We start from the raw sequence: 17,399 nt of genomic DNA, 5'->3' as shown, positions 1-17,399 counted from the left end.
AAATGCAAACAATAAACGAACTTAATAGAAGTTGAATTATTGGAAATTCAATTACCTAATTTTTATTGCTCGCCTGGAGAAATAACTTATTTTTATTGCTCACCTGGAGAAAATAACTTTATATAAGCATATTTGAAGACCAAAGAGAAAAAATAGCTGCCACATTTTTATGGCTTCAAGATAACGAATTTTTATAGTTGAATTCGATTTGTTATTCGGTTGTTTACGGTTATTTTTTCAAAGTTTTCTCATGGACTTAATAATTTTTTCATTTAAAACTTATTTCATAAATTCTTTAATTGGAGGTTTAATTATGCAGAGGGCGATAACTAAAAAACATCTAAAATGTTCCGTTTTAATGTGTGTGGAACGAAAAAATGATAAAAACGAGTAGGTTTAAACTAATAAAAACAGTTAAAATTTTATCTTAATCTCAATCATTTTTAAAAAAAAAAAAGAAAATTGAAAATCTAAAATATTAACTAAAAGTAACTGAGATAGTAACATAGAACAAAATAGTAAAAATTAACGAACTAAGCTGCTGACTTAATTGTTATCTTATTTTAAGAGAAAATTACTCTTAGATAAAGATACTGCACCAAAATATACGCAAGCATATAGCTATTACAAATAAGAAGCCACAAAATACTGAGATAAACCCAATAAACAGTGAAATTCATTTTTAAATTTTGTTCGGATACTTATTGAAACGTTGAAAATTTATTAAATTCGAATGCTTTGTTAACTTTTGAACCAAGAAAATGAATTAACATAAGTTTTTGTGTGTGTTATTTGAAATCTTGATTAAATATCCTTTAAGAATAATCATAAAAACTTTCATCTGAAATCCTTTTTTTGAAATAACTCCACCAAAGTTTATTTTTCTCAATAAAATTTTGGGTTCGGATACTTGTCTCTCTAACCGTGACAGTAAAATTCATATTTAAGATGAATCTATTTGCTTCTTCTAATGAAACAAAAGTCATCTGCGTAAGTAATTTCATACATAATTTTATAGAAAAAAAACACACACACAAAAAATAATAAATAATATAAGGCATCGAACGTATGTCCTTAAGCACGTTTGCAAGTTTACAATTTTTCACCATGTTAATAATTCACTTTTTATATTTAATCGCGCGAACAATGTGATTAACCCTTTAGCGCCCACCAGGGCTTAAAATTTTCAAAAAACTCCAAAAACTTCAAAAAGCAATTGTTTTAGGGCCTAGATTATGAATTAAAAAATAAAATTTTAAAATTTCACTAGCAAACCCAATTTTGTCATTGTAGCATATGTGATACATATAAATTCAGATAGCATTTTGTGATAGTTTCAAAAAGAGGAAACTCTCTTAAATACTTCTAAAACTTACATGTGTTATTAATTTAAAATAAAATAAACAAATAAGCTTTAATATTCGTAAAAAAACAGGAAAAAACTCTCTTTGAAAATACCTTGTCTGACAACAATCATCCGATTTTTAAAAAGACAATTTTGATGTGTTTTTAAGTCTTGATTATCTAATTATATTAACCTAGCTAAATCAGATCAACAAAAATATGTTGTAAATATGCTACAAAAGGTGTTTTTGAGATCACTGTGTTGACAGGATGGCCATAAAAGGTTTCTGAAGTTATGTAGCAGATCTGCTACACGGGCGCTAAAGGGTTAAATATTAAAAAGTGAAGCTGTCAGGCAGAAACACAATTGATTAACAGTTCAGCACAACTTATTATTCAAAGTTAATGTTGACAACGAAACTGATATTGCTAAAAAGTACCGAAACGTCTTATAAGCTAAAAAGTAAAATTATTGTGTTCACATGGTTTGACCCTTTGAGAATTTGATGATAATAATATAAAATAATATAAAAGAGTCTCAATAGATCCAGAGGTCAATAATACAGTAATTATTTAAGCTGTTTAATATACATTTTAGAATTTGATAGTTTTAGCGGAAATATTCTTATGAAGAAAAAAGTCTGTAGATAATGAATTTGTAACCAATCTCAGTAGAAAATTAAGTCAAATAAAATCAGCAAAGTCTTTTTTTCTTATTTTTGATTCTTCATCAAATATAAGCTATTGCAATTAAATATCTTCTAAAATAATCTTTAATGAAGACAGTCACTTTTCCATTGATATATATACTGTCACACACAATTGGGCGCTCATACATACGTTTTTGTGACTTTCAATGCTTGTGCCTAATTTCGGTTTATTTCCATTTGAGGAAAAATTGAGTTTTCCTTCTAATATTTATTTAACATTTATTTATTCAACTTATTGAGAGAAAACGTTTGTATTCTAAAGGGCAAAAGAAGGATTTAAATGGTTTTTATTTCAAACCTCCTTTCCCCCAAACAACTTTTACCTTGATTACTTTTACTGTGTTTTTGCCTTAATTACTACACTAATATATGAAAAAAAAAAAGCATATCAAAATGACAAAATATTACCATGCTAGATGATGACAAGACAAGTTAGAACAATGTTTTCCGATCTTTTTTGTAATGCCTTACCTTAGGCTTTTTAAATCCGTTTGTCCGCTATGTAGTATAAACATAATTTTTACTATTCAAAAATTGAATTATTTACTAAAGAAACTTAAAAGCCCTCTTTTGTATTATCCTTCTGTGGAGCGTGGGCTCCTTGTTGGGAAATACTGAGTTAAACTGAGAGCAGAGGAGATTAAGATTCGTCTTATTCATATTAAGATTCGTCAAGAGTAGCTTAAGATTTGTCTTATTTAGAAAAAGCGTTAAACTTTAACTGGAGAAACTTTTTTTTTCTCCCCAGCTGATTTCTTTTAGAAGCTATGGCAAGAATTGTTAGATCTTTTTGCTGTTAGAGACAATGTAAAGATATTTCGTTACATCAGAACATGTCATTTAACATTCGGCAAAAGATTTTGCGAAAACGTGCGATAGGTTTCATCTGATTTCAACTTATTTCTATGTTAAAAAAGTTTCACGATTTGAATCAAGTCTGATGTTATTTTTGAATATTTTAAAACGGCGTCACGTTGGATTTGAACAACAATTTACTACTAAATATTAAGTTTATCAAACAAGAACCTATCCAAGTGAAAATTTACCGCGGGAAGTTTTTTCTAATTCTACAAAAAAACCTCAACAATGTTTTTCCCAAGTGATAATGATAACAATAAACAGTATTTCTAAACCTTTTGAATAGATTGTTTGCTATAACCAGCAAAAACGAAAGTGTTAGCATGCAAGACGTAGACAAAATTGACGAGGGTTTAACTGTTGCCTTTTTAAAAAGTTAATAACAAACCTAAGAGAAAAAAAAGCGGGAAAAGTTCAGTTTGAAAAAAATTTCAAGATCCAAAGAATGTCATCTCAACTGTTCTGGTTCAAAAGCATTCAGTAACTTACACAATAAACTATACAGTGAACAAATCTAGTTTAAACAACTGGAAGCATTTGTACGAAGAAAAAAAGTTCAAACAACTGGACATTCGTACGAAGAGAAAAAGGAATTAGTCTTTTAATTATGAAGACTTACTTTTATGACAGATTTACTTCGCACAATATCCTAAAACTTTTACTTCTCAAAAAATAACTTCCAAAAAATTCACATGAAATGCGTTAGTTTTTCAGAAACGTATACTGTTAAAATTAATTTGCAACACCTTTGAAGCAACAGAGCTCGACAACAGTTACCAAGCAATAAAATGTGTCGCTGTTTTGGAGAACCATTAAATAATAAAACATGAACAATCCAGTTATAACATATTTGAACATATTTAATTAAAAAATCTAAGCGACAATATTTACAAGAAGAATTCATTCACGCTCTAATAAAACCCTTACATTGTCAAAATAAATCTCAGCCAATTAAAGCGCAAATAATGGATGAACTGATTCCGTAAGAAAAATATTAATTGGGCTATCATTAGCTTTTGTTGACTCTTTTTTTCAGAAATAAAAATTGAACCAAATCAAAATTCAATAGCAGCAGAACACTTTTAGAAAAATCTCTCAAACTTTTTTAATGAGAAATGAAAAAAAAAATACAAAAACGAATCCAATGAATGAATTGGAGAATGCAAACGATGATAGCACGTTCCGCGTTTTCCCTCTCTTCTGAGCGAAACAAAAATTATTTAACAAAAAAAAAAAGAAAAAAAAAAAAGAAAAGAAAATATTTTAATAAATAAACTCTTCATAATCTCTAAAGAGAATCTCTGTTAGTCTATGAGAACCTGATATATAAAGACTATTTGTTGACTACAGATTTAAAAAAGAAAATGAGAAATGTGTTTACCTTATATCACAGAAAAATTGAAAAACTGTGCACGTGTGTGTGTTTATATATATATATATATATATATATATATACATTTATATATACACACACACACATACACACACATATACACATACATAGTCTTCCTTTTTTTTCTTTTAGTGAAAAAGATATATGATTTAAAAAAAAAAAATTTAGTCAAAAGGAGGGAGAAATCAGTGTAGAAAAAACATAAACATTTTTTAATCAACAAACTGAGATTGTAACATTAATTCCCAGGTTTCCATTATCTGCAAACAGTTGTGCAATGCTGGTATCAAATACTAAACAATCACTATTTGATATCGCAGCTGAGATACCATCATGTATACTGCGAGGTGTAGCTTCCCAAGCAAGTCTGCGGCGATGTCCATTCAATTCTAATCGATAAGCAAAATTTTCTGCTTGTTTTCGAGAACCAATTAACTGAACAACAGCAAAAAACTGCTGGTGACCCTCAAACTTTTCCTGCTTTTCAAGTACAAGCATAAAATGATGACCAAAACATGACTGCATCATAACCCAATCAACAGCTCCAGGCAAATTAATGTCTGTTGCTAAGAAGACTATGTCTTCACCTTGAAGAGTAGTGATAGACTTATGAGATAGCATTAAGTGAGGCATAACAGCATCTAAAGATCCTTGCCATTTACAGGAAGCACCTGGACAAGGACAAGCATATGGTCGGAACTCACAAGAGTCTTCATGCTCAATCTTTGCAGTATGAGGTAAAGTGACATTACACCCAGAAGATGAATAACGACAAGGAAAAAGTACTGTATTAGCAACTTTTTCCATTGCTAAATTTCTAATACTCCCTAGTGGTCCTCGACAACTTGGGCATATTGTCAGTTTAGGACGACAATTTGAACATAAAAGGTGACCACTACTACATTGGAATATTGGAGGCAGAACATAGTCAAAGCATACCGGACATTCAAACAAACTTGCTAAATCTGGATTAGATGAGATATTCATTGTTGCAGAAACTATGTTCATTGGAACATCTCCCTTTATTGTGTTCGGACTTGCAGTGCCAATTGGTCGCATCAAATTTGACATTTTCAAGATTTTGTCAAAACAAACATGATTATAGACATTTTGAGATATCTAAAATGCACAATAAGATTTCTTTCATCACTAAATACAAATTTTGTTCAAAAATTGAACTGTTGCAACTTCTTCGTTGCTAAAATAACTACTAAGATTTTAGATTTACACTAAACAATCATATGTATATAATATAAAAATTTGAACTTTGTTATGAAAATGTTTTATTTACTTTTAAGTAAAATGCTATACTCAAACTTGATAAAAAAAATTTAAACTTGATTTATTTTTATAATGATGATTTGTGACCAGGAAAGATGTTTCAACTTTTACATGCTAAATACTGTGAGTTATAATGTATCTATTCTAATTGACAAACAATTGAAACTTAAAACAACCTTTCATCTGCAGTAAAATTGTGGTAAAATTTACTATGGTAAAATGTTCTAAACCAAGTTGAGAGAATCAAAAAACTAATCAACATTTTTTTAAATCAAATTTCATAATTTTTTATGCCATAAAAATTTTAAAGCACTTGATAAAAAAATAAAAGTATGTTTGCACCTATAAAATATCATTACAAAATAAAAGATCAAATTTATTGATGAGTTACAAAAAAAGTATCTATACTTTAGAAAAGGAAAAATAGAGTTTGAGAGGCAGAATTTTTGAATTGTGGAAAAAAGAAAAGTCAGGATATTTTTTGAAATTTGTATTAAGGGACTTTATTCTAGATTGCTTGAGGTGTCATAATTTTATTTCTTAAATACTTCTCACAAAGCAATGTGCAAATAAAGTTAAATACAAAATTGTATAAATAAAAAGGATATATGGTGTCATTTATTAAGGTTATATTTATGATAAATCCAAACTTTTTTGTGTGTAACATATTATATGTATGTATGTATATATGTATATATATATATATATATATATATATATATATATATATATATATATATATATATATATATATATATATATATACATATATATATACATGAACTTTATTAGTTAAGAACTAAATTAAAGCATAAGCAAAAGTTCTTTCAAATTTTATTATCTTAATAGCAGAAACAAAAAACTTACCAATACAGACGCTTTTTACTTTAGCGAACATTTTTCCTTGGTTGAACTTTACCTCTCCTACAATACGCCATCTTTTAGAAACGAAAGTCAGGATTATCACACGGCTGAGCATGAAATTATTTTCGACAATTAGACCCTCAAGTGAGGCTGTTGTCATGTCATTTCAATTATTCTAGACTTGTTCCTTACTCGTTGGAAAAATTGTTTCTGATGATGTATGTATTAAAAAAATTTTGAAGGCTGAAGATATTTTTTGGCGAATATAGCGAATAAGCTCTTTGTATTCTTTCTAATGCAATGTAAATGCAAGCATTACTACTATATTCTGGTTTGAAATTTAAAAAATCTGTGCTAACTAGTATTATGTAGAAATTTATTAAAAAAGAATTCTACAATCTAAAAACTGCCAAAATTTAACTTTATATTAGTTTTTAGAGTGTAGAATTCTTTAATGACTGATACATTCCCCCCCCCCCCCCTTACATCTACTGCGGGGGGGCGGCGCAAAATTAAAAGGAGATTTTTTAAAAGGATATTTAAGTTGAGAAATCGTTTTCTCAAATTCAGACTTATTTAGTGCTTTTGTTATATACTATCAATTAATATGTGCATACCTTATATCGCAGAACAAAATATGTGCAAGGATAGAGAGACATGACAGACTTTACAAGTTAGCTTATGATAGTTTTACTAATAAATTTGGTATCAATCATTCACTATCTTCACCCTCAGTGGTTTCGCATGGTAGGGGATAATATCTAAGATGGAGTGTAAGTTACAAAACTTAAAAAGTGTATAGAAGTTTTTACATTGGCTCTCGTTTAGTTTTTAGATTGTTCATTGTAATTGTAGGTTGGAAAGGAAATTTAAGCTTCTGCTAAAGTACTGTTTTGTCATAACAGGGTAAAATTATGAAATATGCCAGAATATGGGCTCCGACTGGCGGATAAAGATTAACTTAGAGCTGAGGTTACGAACTATTAAAATCGTGCTGCAAACAGAACTCAAGAATAAAGTTGTGGAACGCGTTTCATTTGGTCTTAGACGTATAAAGCTGAAAACTTAAGTATTTGTGGGGTCAAGGTTTCTTATAGAAAGCAGGAACGTTTGGAAAATTTATTTGCTTTTAATCAAAAAAAATCTCCAACGATTCAATTTGAAATTAAATCAATAAATTAATCAATAAACAACAATTAGGTACAGAGTACAAGGAATAAATAAAAATAGAAAAAGATAAAGAAATTACTGATTCCTTTGAGACAGAAGAAAGTTGGGTGACAGAGAATCATGGTTTACTTAATTGGCCAATGTTGTAGCACCATTTAGATATTTTTAGGCAAGTTGTATGTTATCCTGGTAAAATTGAAAGGAAAGACCTGAGTGATTTAAAAAAATGTATGAATGACAATAATAAAAGTAAAGATAAAAAAAATTAAAATAACCAATGCTTTTCACAAACTATGGATTGAATATTTGAAAAAAAGAGGGCCATAAGTAAAAAATATCCTGATTTTTCTTTTTTATGTAAATAAATGACCAGAACAAGTTTGTTGCTGAATTTACCTTATCTGATAAAAATGTAAAAAAAAGAAGATAAAGATAAAATAAAAAAATAAAATAACCAAAAAAAGAAATCCCAAAAAGAATTTAATCGTGTTTTAATCGGTGCTTGTTTTATGACCGTGTGGTATTTTAATTGTCTAACGCTTTTGGGCATTTCATAAATTACAACACAATCAAAATTACCATGGTGTGACTTAACAGCCCTCTATGCATTAAGAAAGTCCTAATTTAAAAAATGACAAATTTCGTATATATAATTAAACATTTAGAGAAAAAAATTTAGTTATTTTAACTAACTAGATATCTAGTTAAAACAAGTTATTTTCCGCAAATGTTTATTTTATTTATACGGAAATTGTCATTTCTTAAATTAGAACTTTCTTAAAGCGTAGGACTTTGTTAGATCACACCACGGTACTTAACATTTAAATTGCCTCGTTTTTAAATCAGGCAAATTATTACTAATTAGTTTCCAAGGAAATCAATCCTAAATTTAGACATTATTCTAACCCATCTGTTAAAAGTGTTGGAACAAATTAGTATGAAATGACAATATCTTTAACCTGTAAGTACTTGTTTGATGCTTCACTTTAAGTCTATAAACTTTCATGTTTAGGCTTGTTAGGTTTGGTTAGGTTAATTTAGGAGATTTAGCAAAAGAAATAGAGTTAAGTTTTTTAAAAAATCCAGTATAAAAGCTCATTTAGTAATTTTTCTTCACATAAATGTGAAACTTTTGTTATTTGTCTTGTGACAGGTTAATTTTGAAAATTAACATGTCAGTTTTTAAATTCAGTTTTAATCACGGCTCCTACCTGCATTGGTTTATTGACTTCACATGGAAAAGTTGAAACAAAACAAGAAAAACCAGGGTTGAAATAGATTGGTAATTTACCCAAGCCAACTTTCATACTTTTTATTGAGTCGGATCAATTTCATTTTTGTAAGTTTTAACTAAAAATACGCATTTCAAAAGAGCACATCAAATTATTATTTACATCTCAAGAAAAAGTAAATAAATATTTTCTTCTTATATTGCAATAAAACTCATCATTGAAATTATTTATTCTTGCGGTTTCGTCATGAAAAAATCTAGCTTCCTTAAATTAACTTTTCAATCTAAATAACTTCATCAAGTTCTAAAATGCTTAAAAATAGTAATCATTTTTTATTTCCATGCTTCGCTTACCCACACTCGTTGTAAAATACCGCCGACCCACAAGTTAAGAAAATTCAAACGTAATACTTTAAATATGTTTCTGGAAAAATTATTCAAATGATTAAAAAAATTTCTAACGAATTTTTTCAGCTTTTTATTTCATGAACTTTTAAAGTGTTTCTAGCACGCAAACTTTGAAAATTTCAATTCAAGTTTTTTTATTAGGAGATTGGTTTAAGAACTTCTCTTTATCTAATTTAAGTAAAATGCAAAGCTTTGTAAAACAGAAAAAAGAACAACAGTAAAAAAACAAGCTTGTTATGCAATAAAAATACCATTTATACCCTTTGAATAAATTACAATTCTCATTGTTCCCTTTCACTGGATATTACTCCTATAGGCTTCAAATTGTTATTTTTAATACTTGGAATTTTATAGACATTGGAAAATAACTCATCACTTGAAAGATCAGTATGTTCAGCTTTTGAAAGATCAGTAACAGCTTTTGATAGATCAGTAGCATCTTTGATTAACCAATGTTTATCATACCAAGAGCTTCAAATCGAAGTGTAAATGGATGGTATTGAACTCATGAAAAGCAATAAAATAGTATTAACAAATCATAAATAAAAAAAAAAGTTATACATTACATCATCCAAATATTGTGTAAAGTACCGTTGCTAAGGCAGAAAAATTGTACAAACCCCTTTAAGAATTTTTTTTTTCTTTTTTCAGAAAATGAAAGTCAAATAAATTACTCCTAAAAGATGAGTTTAAAGATTTTTATTCCACTGATGCGAAATGTAAAATAAAAATCTTAAATGCTCATTAAAATCCCTTAAACTCTTGAAAAATACAAATATATCATTTGAACTTTTGGAAAAATTATATTTTATTGTAGTAATTTATAATGATAGATATGATTTTTACATTTACATTTTAGTATTATGCATCATATCTTAAAAAAATATATTCACTTCTCTTTGATTTTTTTATCATCTAAATTTTAGTTTTTAAGAATTAAAAATGATGAATTGAAAAATGAAAATTTTGATGAATTAAAAAAATACGGTAAGTATGTTTAATTTTATTCAGAGAAAAATCCACTCTTCATATATAAAAGGGTTAAAAGATATAAGATTTGAAAAAAAATATTCATTTTTTGTTGAATTCTTTTTCATTATTTTTTATTTTCTAATTCTTATTTCAACACATTTTGTGGCTCAAAAATGTTCTTAACAATCCATTGGAAGCGTCTTATTCATCATAAAAAAACTCTCTCGATATGAACTTTCCACTGCTTTTGAGCTGCTGAATTACTAAAAGCTCAGTCGAGGCGAAATGTGCTTTTCTGCCCGTAATATTTAAGTTAAAATTGTCGAATAAAATTTTTGTTTAGTGTTACCAAAATATTTACTTTAAATTGGTGTATTTCCTGTAACACAATAGTTAAAGAACTTTTTTTAATTGAGTTTTTATTGAACTCTTTTTTTACTGACTTTAAACGCGTATTTATACTTTAATTGTAGATAGTTAACGGAACATAGAACAATTATCAAACTTACGATGGTTAAAATCGGATAGAAGAATATTATTTAAAAATAAAGTGTGACACATGTTTGGGAAGCAAAAGCGTTTGAAAATTTTAACAAGTAGAAGTGTAAACATGGTGCATTTATTAGCTTTTCCATCATCGTATGCACCATTGAGTTAGAGTGCTTTAAATTTAAAAAATTATAAAAATCTTTTTTTTTTAAATATTTTATGTAATAATGACGCATATGATTTAAAGATGCAACTGTTTAATTTGCGGAACCATTATGGCAATGCTTCTCCTCACTTGTTAGTCCTATTTAATATTATTAAATTTCTTTATCTAATTTTTTTTTTCCCACTTTATTTAATTTTTTTTTTAAATTCTTACTACTTTTTAAAAAATTAGTTTTCAAACCAGAGAAAAATTTAAGTGAACTTTATAATTTTTAAGGTATGACGCAAATATGAAAAAAAAAAATCACATCATCTTCTTCTACCCCCTTTAAACTCGGTTAAATAAAAAGAAAATTCTTGTCGGCATTAAATATTGTGATAAAGTGGTAGGTTTCCACAAATTTGTGTTCATAAACCGCAGCCCTTTGACAGAAAAAGTACGTGCAGATTATAAGGGATGTTGTAATCCTTTCCTTAAATACGCTAGTTGAGGGTTTCCCAGCAATTATTGCTTGAAATACCCTAGATGAGGGTTTCCTAGCATTAATTACTTGCAATGATTTGTTCCAAGAAAAAGTACTACATGCAACTTTTCAAATAGGGATGGCCACATTTTACGTTGTTTTAAAGGGTTAAATCATACTTACAAGAGAGTTCTTAGTTTTGTCAAAGAAAAAGCAAACGATCATAATCTTAAACGTATTTTTCGATCTTTTGGTTTCAAACTATCCCTGAAGACAATGACAGCAGAAGAATTTTCTACAAAATTTCTTATAAGTCATGAATCGAAAATTTTTTTAGCTTTTCAATAAATAAAGACGTGTCACCTGCTCTCAGATAAGAATCACCTGGTGGTAGTATCACAACCATAGGAGACAAATACCATGTGTACTTACTCGTGCTCTTTTGAAGTGAGTTACTAACTTCAGAACCCCATTTTAATGAAATTGGTTTAGAAAATTTGAATGCATTTAAGTTATTGAGAACAGAATTTTCTGGAATTTAAGGAAGACCGGTATATTGTAAATAGCTACAATAAATCCCATCCTTGAGACAATATCTTTCTTTTAAGGAGTAAAGTATTTAAAAACTGCGGATGTCATAAGAGTTAAGACGTCTATTGCAAAGACCAAAAGCTTTTCATCTGGATGATAGATTTGAAAACTTTTATTTCTCAAGTTTATTTTTCATGATGAGCGCCAAATAATCTACAAACCCTAACAATTATTATTAAAAAACTACAGAGATCACCTCTTAGCAAGACCTGAAGACTTTTCCCTCAAAACTGCTTTAAAAGTTTAAAATACATTAGTTTTGGCAAAATGCTTCCTACACATTATCCAAGGAATGGTTGACATCAAGAAGAAGATTATCTCTGATTCAAATTATGGACTAGTTACAGATACAGATAATATGTCTGCAGTAATTGTCAATCAACTGTCCTCATCAATATGATTTTCTTCTTTGCAAATCAAAGTGTACAACTACCATCTTGTTAGCTATTAAATAAATAAAACCATTCCATTTCTGGCCTCCTTCTGTTTGAAATCTGAAACCTCTCCTTCTGACAAATTCTATACTTAACTTTAGCTGTCTGAGATCTTCTCCAAGATAGTTCGTTATAAACAACCACAAAAAATATAGGGAAAGGGGGGTTGATCTCAATAACTGTCTGTTTTGTTTTACTTTCATATAATTTGCTTCCATATAACTCAACATCAAGAAATATTTTTTAAATGTTGTAAAACGTAACATTAATTTTTTTCAGTTTTGTTAAATTTGAAAGCTTAATATAATCACTTGAGTACGTCGAGTCGATCACAGGTTAAAGAAGCAACTATAAGCAGGGGCGGATCTAGCTTTTTTTTTTGAGGGGTGCTGAGCAAGTATGTACTGCGAAGATATGTTCATTACCCCCCCCCCCCCCGCACGCTTTGCGAAGGGGGGGGGGGGTGTCATAAAAAAGGTTTTTATAAAGTACGGGGGAGAGAGTCACCCAAAAGTGTACAAGTTTGTTTAAGAGGTGTTCAAGGCAACGAATACGTACGTAGTTTGACTATATTTTTCACCAACTTTTTAAATTTTCAACCTCTTTTTTAACAAAAGAAAAGGCTATATCCCTCTGGGTCTTTTACCTGTCTGCCCATCTTTTTATACCCTTTAAACTGCCCGTATTTTGATTAAATAATCAGAAAAGAAAGGTTACAATTCTTATAAACATATCTATTTTATTTCCATAATAGTATTTTGTATGCAAAATAATGCAGCAACTTAATTTTATTAGCAGTAATTGACTTTTATATCATTAACAATTCAATAACAGAGTTATAGCTAATAAAAATGATAATAAAAATAATTACTCTCGCCTGCCGAATAAACGGGGTTTAATTTCATGAACCCAAACATTGAATACACAATTATTTTTATGGCATATAACATAAACTAGGAATGGCATAAGAATTGAACAATAAAACCCAGTTTTGAAATGTTAAAAGTAAACAAATTTCTTACCATAACTGTGCTAAATTTCTTTTTCTAAACTGTTAGCTTATGACTAATATAGTAAATTTCAAATCATGAAACTTTACTAAATTAAAACCATATTTCAACAGTAGGAAAACTAAAATAAACTAGTAGAATAGTTACAAAATGTAGAACTGATAAAAGAAACTTTTAATAAAAATCTACTTTCAATGGAACTATCCAAATTTTGCTTCTAATATGATTTTTAAACAGAAACTTAGAAATATATAAAGTAACCATCTAGTTTAACTTCTAAAAACATCTGCGTCATGCACATTATATTGCAATTATAACACAATTGTATTACAACTCACTATTAAAAATAATTATTAATACTATGATATAATATATTTGTGTTTTCATCAGTTCTTCGAAATTTGGTAACATCAGTTTAAGAAAAAATAATTGGATGGTTTGAATAAAAATCTGCATTTGTATATAATTCGATACTGGTCAAATATCTAAAGTATTCTGACAAAGATTCGTTTCCAATTAATGATATAGAACAAGCATCAAATAAACAGTTTCCGTTTGGAGAAGTTCTAATAAAAAAACAAAAAATTAGCATGAGCGAGGTAACATAATTTAATGATGTTATGCCACAAAATAATTATTACACAATTTTAAGTCATAAAATAACTTACTGGTAAATCATTTACTAAATGTAATTTTGGTATTATTCAATCATAAAATAAGTTATAACATAATTGATTATTTTCTCCTTGAAATATGATATAAATATATTATACTTAAGCATGAACAAAATTTTACTAGAAAAATATATTTTTAAATTTTAAGCACCTAGGACAAAATTTTACACATCTTTCAGCTTAAAATAAAAATAAGTTTGTAGTAAAATGTTTAAGCAAAAAAAGTTATATATGATTTCTTTATTTGCTATTATTTTAACTATAATTCAACACACACACACACACACACACACACACACACACACACACACACACACACACACACACACACACACACACACACACTAAAATACATTTTAAAATAATTTGAAGCGTTGAATCCGCCATGTTTAGAACACTTAACCTACGATTTAACCAAAAGCTTAGTGAAAACCCTCTTTTCTGATTTATGCGTGATTGGCTTGCACCCTTCAGAGATCTTTCTGATTGGGTCAGCACCCCTCAGAACCAGTTTTGATTAGCTTAAGAAACCAAGCCAATCGAAAATAGCTTCTGAAGGGTGCAGGCCAATCAGAAATAATTCTGAGGGGAGCAGGCCAATCAGAAAGCGACTATACTGGAGTTTCCTAGTCGAAACATAAATATATATAAAATACGCTAGCGCTAACACAACAACAAAGATAATTATTTTCGACATCCTTCACAAAAAATTAAATCGCAAATTTTGAGTTGAATAAAATATTTTAACAATTTAATTTTCATATATAACAAAATGCAACAAAATAGTAAACTTTGCTTGTTGAAAGTTGACGGGTGCTGGAGCACCCTTTGAACCCCTCTGGATCCGCCCCTGATAAGATTACTATTCTCTAGACAATCAATAAAGATGAAGCATTAATACAAGATTTTTGATGATAATAGGTGCTACAACATTTTTTTTTTTGGTTTTAAGTCGATTTCAATTGCGTTTGTGAGGTTTTCTGGAACTGTGTTGAAACGTCCAGCCGACAAATTTGATTATTATCTTTTGGCTGGTTTCCACGTCTTAGAATTTGATTTTCAAATTTCCATTGCTTACGTCCAAAATAGATTTGAATAGTTCGCTTTGGTAAGGCAAAGCACGAAAACAGCATTTAATTCTTAAAAAATACCAAGGTTGTTTTTTTCTAATAAACATCGCATAAAAAAAATATGAAAAATGAGTTTTTTTGTCTGAAGTTTTAACGACAGATTGTTTTTAATAATATTGAAAGATGCAGAACTTTTTATAAAAGTTTTTTTAAGTAGATTTTTCCTATGACTTAAAACTTAGCATAGTTATTTGCATGCTAAGTGTGCTTGTACTTAATCCTGCTTGTACTTAATTCTGCTTAATTCTTTGTCGGCAAACTTTTAAAATAAAGGATTGATAATTTGTAAAACAGAAGTTACCAATTTGTCAGCCATTAAGTAAAAAAGTCTTTTAGCTATTTAATTATTTTTTCTTTAACATAAGTTTTACAAGCTTTTATTAATTTAATGTCCATGGAAAAAGGAAGAGTTCATTGTTTTGCAGCCGATGAAAGTGAGAACAGTGAGCATGCTTTTCAATGGTATCTTGATAATTACCATCAATGTACTGACACTGTCATATTTGTCCATGTGTATCAAGTGCCAATTTTACCTCCCATGGGCATGATGGTTGGTTCATTGCCAATGGCTGAGTATTGTAGGGAAATGAAAGAAGCTACTACATTAAAAACACAAGCATTATTGTCCAAGTATGCTAAGTTTTGTGCAGAGCAGAAAGTCAATTACTCAGTTACTCTTGAAGAAGATTTCCATTCTCCTGGCTATGTAATCTGTAATGTAGCAGAGAGGAATAATGCTGATGCAATCATAATGGGCCAGCGAGGACTCAGTGCAGTCCAACGTGTATTGTTAGGTAGTACAAGTGACTATGTTTTGCATCATGCCCATTCTCCCGTCATTATTGTTCCTCCTCCCAAAGTGTAAAATCTTAATAACTCAATCCTGGCTTTTCTTATGCAGATATTTATTTTTCTTTATCTTTCTTTGTAAGAATTAACTTGCTACATCTTAGATATGTCGTAAACAAAATAATGCTACAAAATATTCTTGGTACTTTTAATACTTATCTTTTATTCTTGTAATATTTAAAAGTAATTTTTGTTAGTGTTTTTGAATTCTTTTATTTTTTTTTAAAGAATTCAAATAAAAACAAAATGTCTTTGATATGTTTTTTACATTTCAGTGATAAGATTTTTGTAAATTTTGTTAAATTTGTTTTATTTAAAATTTAGATATTTTCTTAAAACTTTGTGAAATATATTTCTTGTAAAAAATACATTTTTGGAAAATGCACTATATACAATTTTTAACCTATTTGTTTTGTTTTTACATCTCTTAGGTGTTAAATTAGTAAATAACAACATGTTAATCCAAGATTATTGAAGTTTTCTATGTTGTTTTATTGATGCAGTATTGTATATTTTATTGCTATACCATGCATTGTTACCTATTTCTATTTCTTTTTATTTAATTATTTTCCAGTACATAAAATTTTTTAAAAGACTATAAAAAATGGCTGGCCGAATCAATGCTATTGCTATTGATGACAGCAAAACCAGTGAGCGAGCTTTTGCTTGGTACTTAAGTCACTACCATAAAAATGATGATAAGTTGCTTTTAATCCATATCCATCAAATGCCTCAACTGCCTCCCATGGGTATGTCAGGAGCTCTAGTTGCTCAAAGTCTCACTAAAAGTTTCCATGAATTGGTTGAGGAAAGTATCAAAGAAAGCAGACATGCAATTCAAAAGTATGAAACTCAATGTCAAGAGCTTAACATCAACCATGAGGTAGTCTTTGGCGATGATTTTCATTCCCCAGGAAATATGATTTGTGAATTGGCACATACAAATAAAGCAGATGCTATTATTATGGGTCAACGTGGTTTGGGTACCATGAAAAGGTTGTTGCTTGGCAGCACAAGTGATTATGTACTGCACCATTCACATGTTCCAGTGGTCATTATCCCACCACCCTCTGAACAATAGAATTTTCTTTTTTCTAATTCATCAAGTTTATAGCTTATAGCATGTATAGAAAAAAATCTTTTATGTATATGCTTCATGATCATAAGATTATGTTAAGACTATATGAAGAGAGCTTTTTAATTTTTAAAAATTCAAACATTTCGTTAACTGTTTAGATTTAAATGAATATAAAGTAAAAAAAAGATAAAATCAATCCTTTTTTTATATAATGTATTTTTGTTCTATTTAGTAAGTAATGTTTATTATTAACACATTTAATTCGTGAATTAATTTATGAAAAA

The 17,399-nt window shown here is 28.7% G+C and overlaps 3 protein-coding genes across 3 annotated transcripts; 2 read left to right on the top strand and 1 right to left on the bottom strand.

Moving 5' to 3' along the window:
- Nucleotides 1–4,362: 4,362 nt before the first annotated feature.
- On the bottom strand, nt 4,363–6,594 carry LOC149884739 (E3 ubiquitin-protein ligase SIAH1A-like). The gene is made up of 2 exons (XM_090094794.1): nt 6,454–6,594; nt 4,363–5,424 (listed from the first exon to the last, which is right to left on the bottom strand). Exon 2 carries the CDS (start codon nt 5,374–5,376, stop codon nt 4,522–4,524), a length of 855 nt encoding a protein of 284 aa, XP_089950920.1. The 5' UTR covers nt 5,377–5,424; nt 6,454–6,594; the 3' UTR covers nt 4,363–4,521.
- An 8,571-nt stretch (nt 6,595–15,165) lies between these two features.
- On the top strand, nt 15,166–17,225 carry LOC149884738 (uncharacterized). The gene has a single exon (XM_090094796.1). It carries the CDS (start codon nt 15,577–15,579, stop codon nt 16,051–16,053), a length of 477 nt encoding a protein of 158 aa, XP_089950922.1. The 5' UTR covers nt 15,166–15,576; the 3' UTR covers nt 16,054–17,225.
- On the top strand, nt 16,642–17,225 carry LOC145186350 (uncharacterized). Its single transcript, XM_080062460.2, has one exon. The coding sequence runs from the start codon at nt 16,642–16,644 to the stop codon at nt 17,116–17,118; it is 477 nt and encodes a 158-aa protein (XP_079918586.2). The 3' UTR covers nt 17,119–17,225.
- Nucleotides 17,226–17,399: the final 174 nt, after the last annotated feature.

The sequence above is a fragment of the Hydra viridissima genome, unplaced genomic scaffold, assembly GCF_058129835.1.
Source record: "Hydra viridissima isolate aposymbiotic clone 2 unplaced genomic scaffold, HvirCarnegie_v1 scaffold_8, whole genome shotgun sequence".
NCBI classification, from domain to species: domain Eukaryota; kingdom Metazoa; phylum Cnidaria; class Hydrozoa; order Anthoathecata; family Hydridae; genus Hydra; species Hydra viridissima.
The sequence above is the reverse complement of the archived record's forward strand: the minus strand, read 5'-3'. Positions and strand labels throughout refer to the sequence as shown.

Coding starts and splice junctions, on each gene's coding strand:
- LOC149884738 (XM_090094796.1), top strand. CDS start 15,577: ATGTCCATGGAAAAAGGAAGAGTTCATTGTTTTGCAGCCGATGAAAGT.
- LOC145186350 (XM_080062460.2), top strand. CDS start 16,642: ATGGCTGGCCGAATCAATGCTATTGCTATTGATGACAGCAAAACCAGT.
- LOC149884739 (XM_090094794.1), bottom strand. CDS start 5,376: ATGTCAAATTTGATGCGACCAATTGGCACTGCAAGTCCGAACACAATA.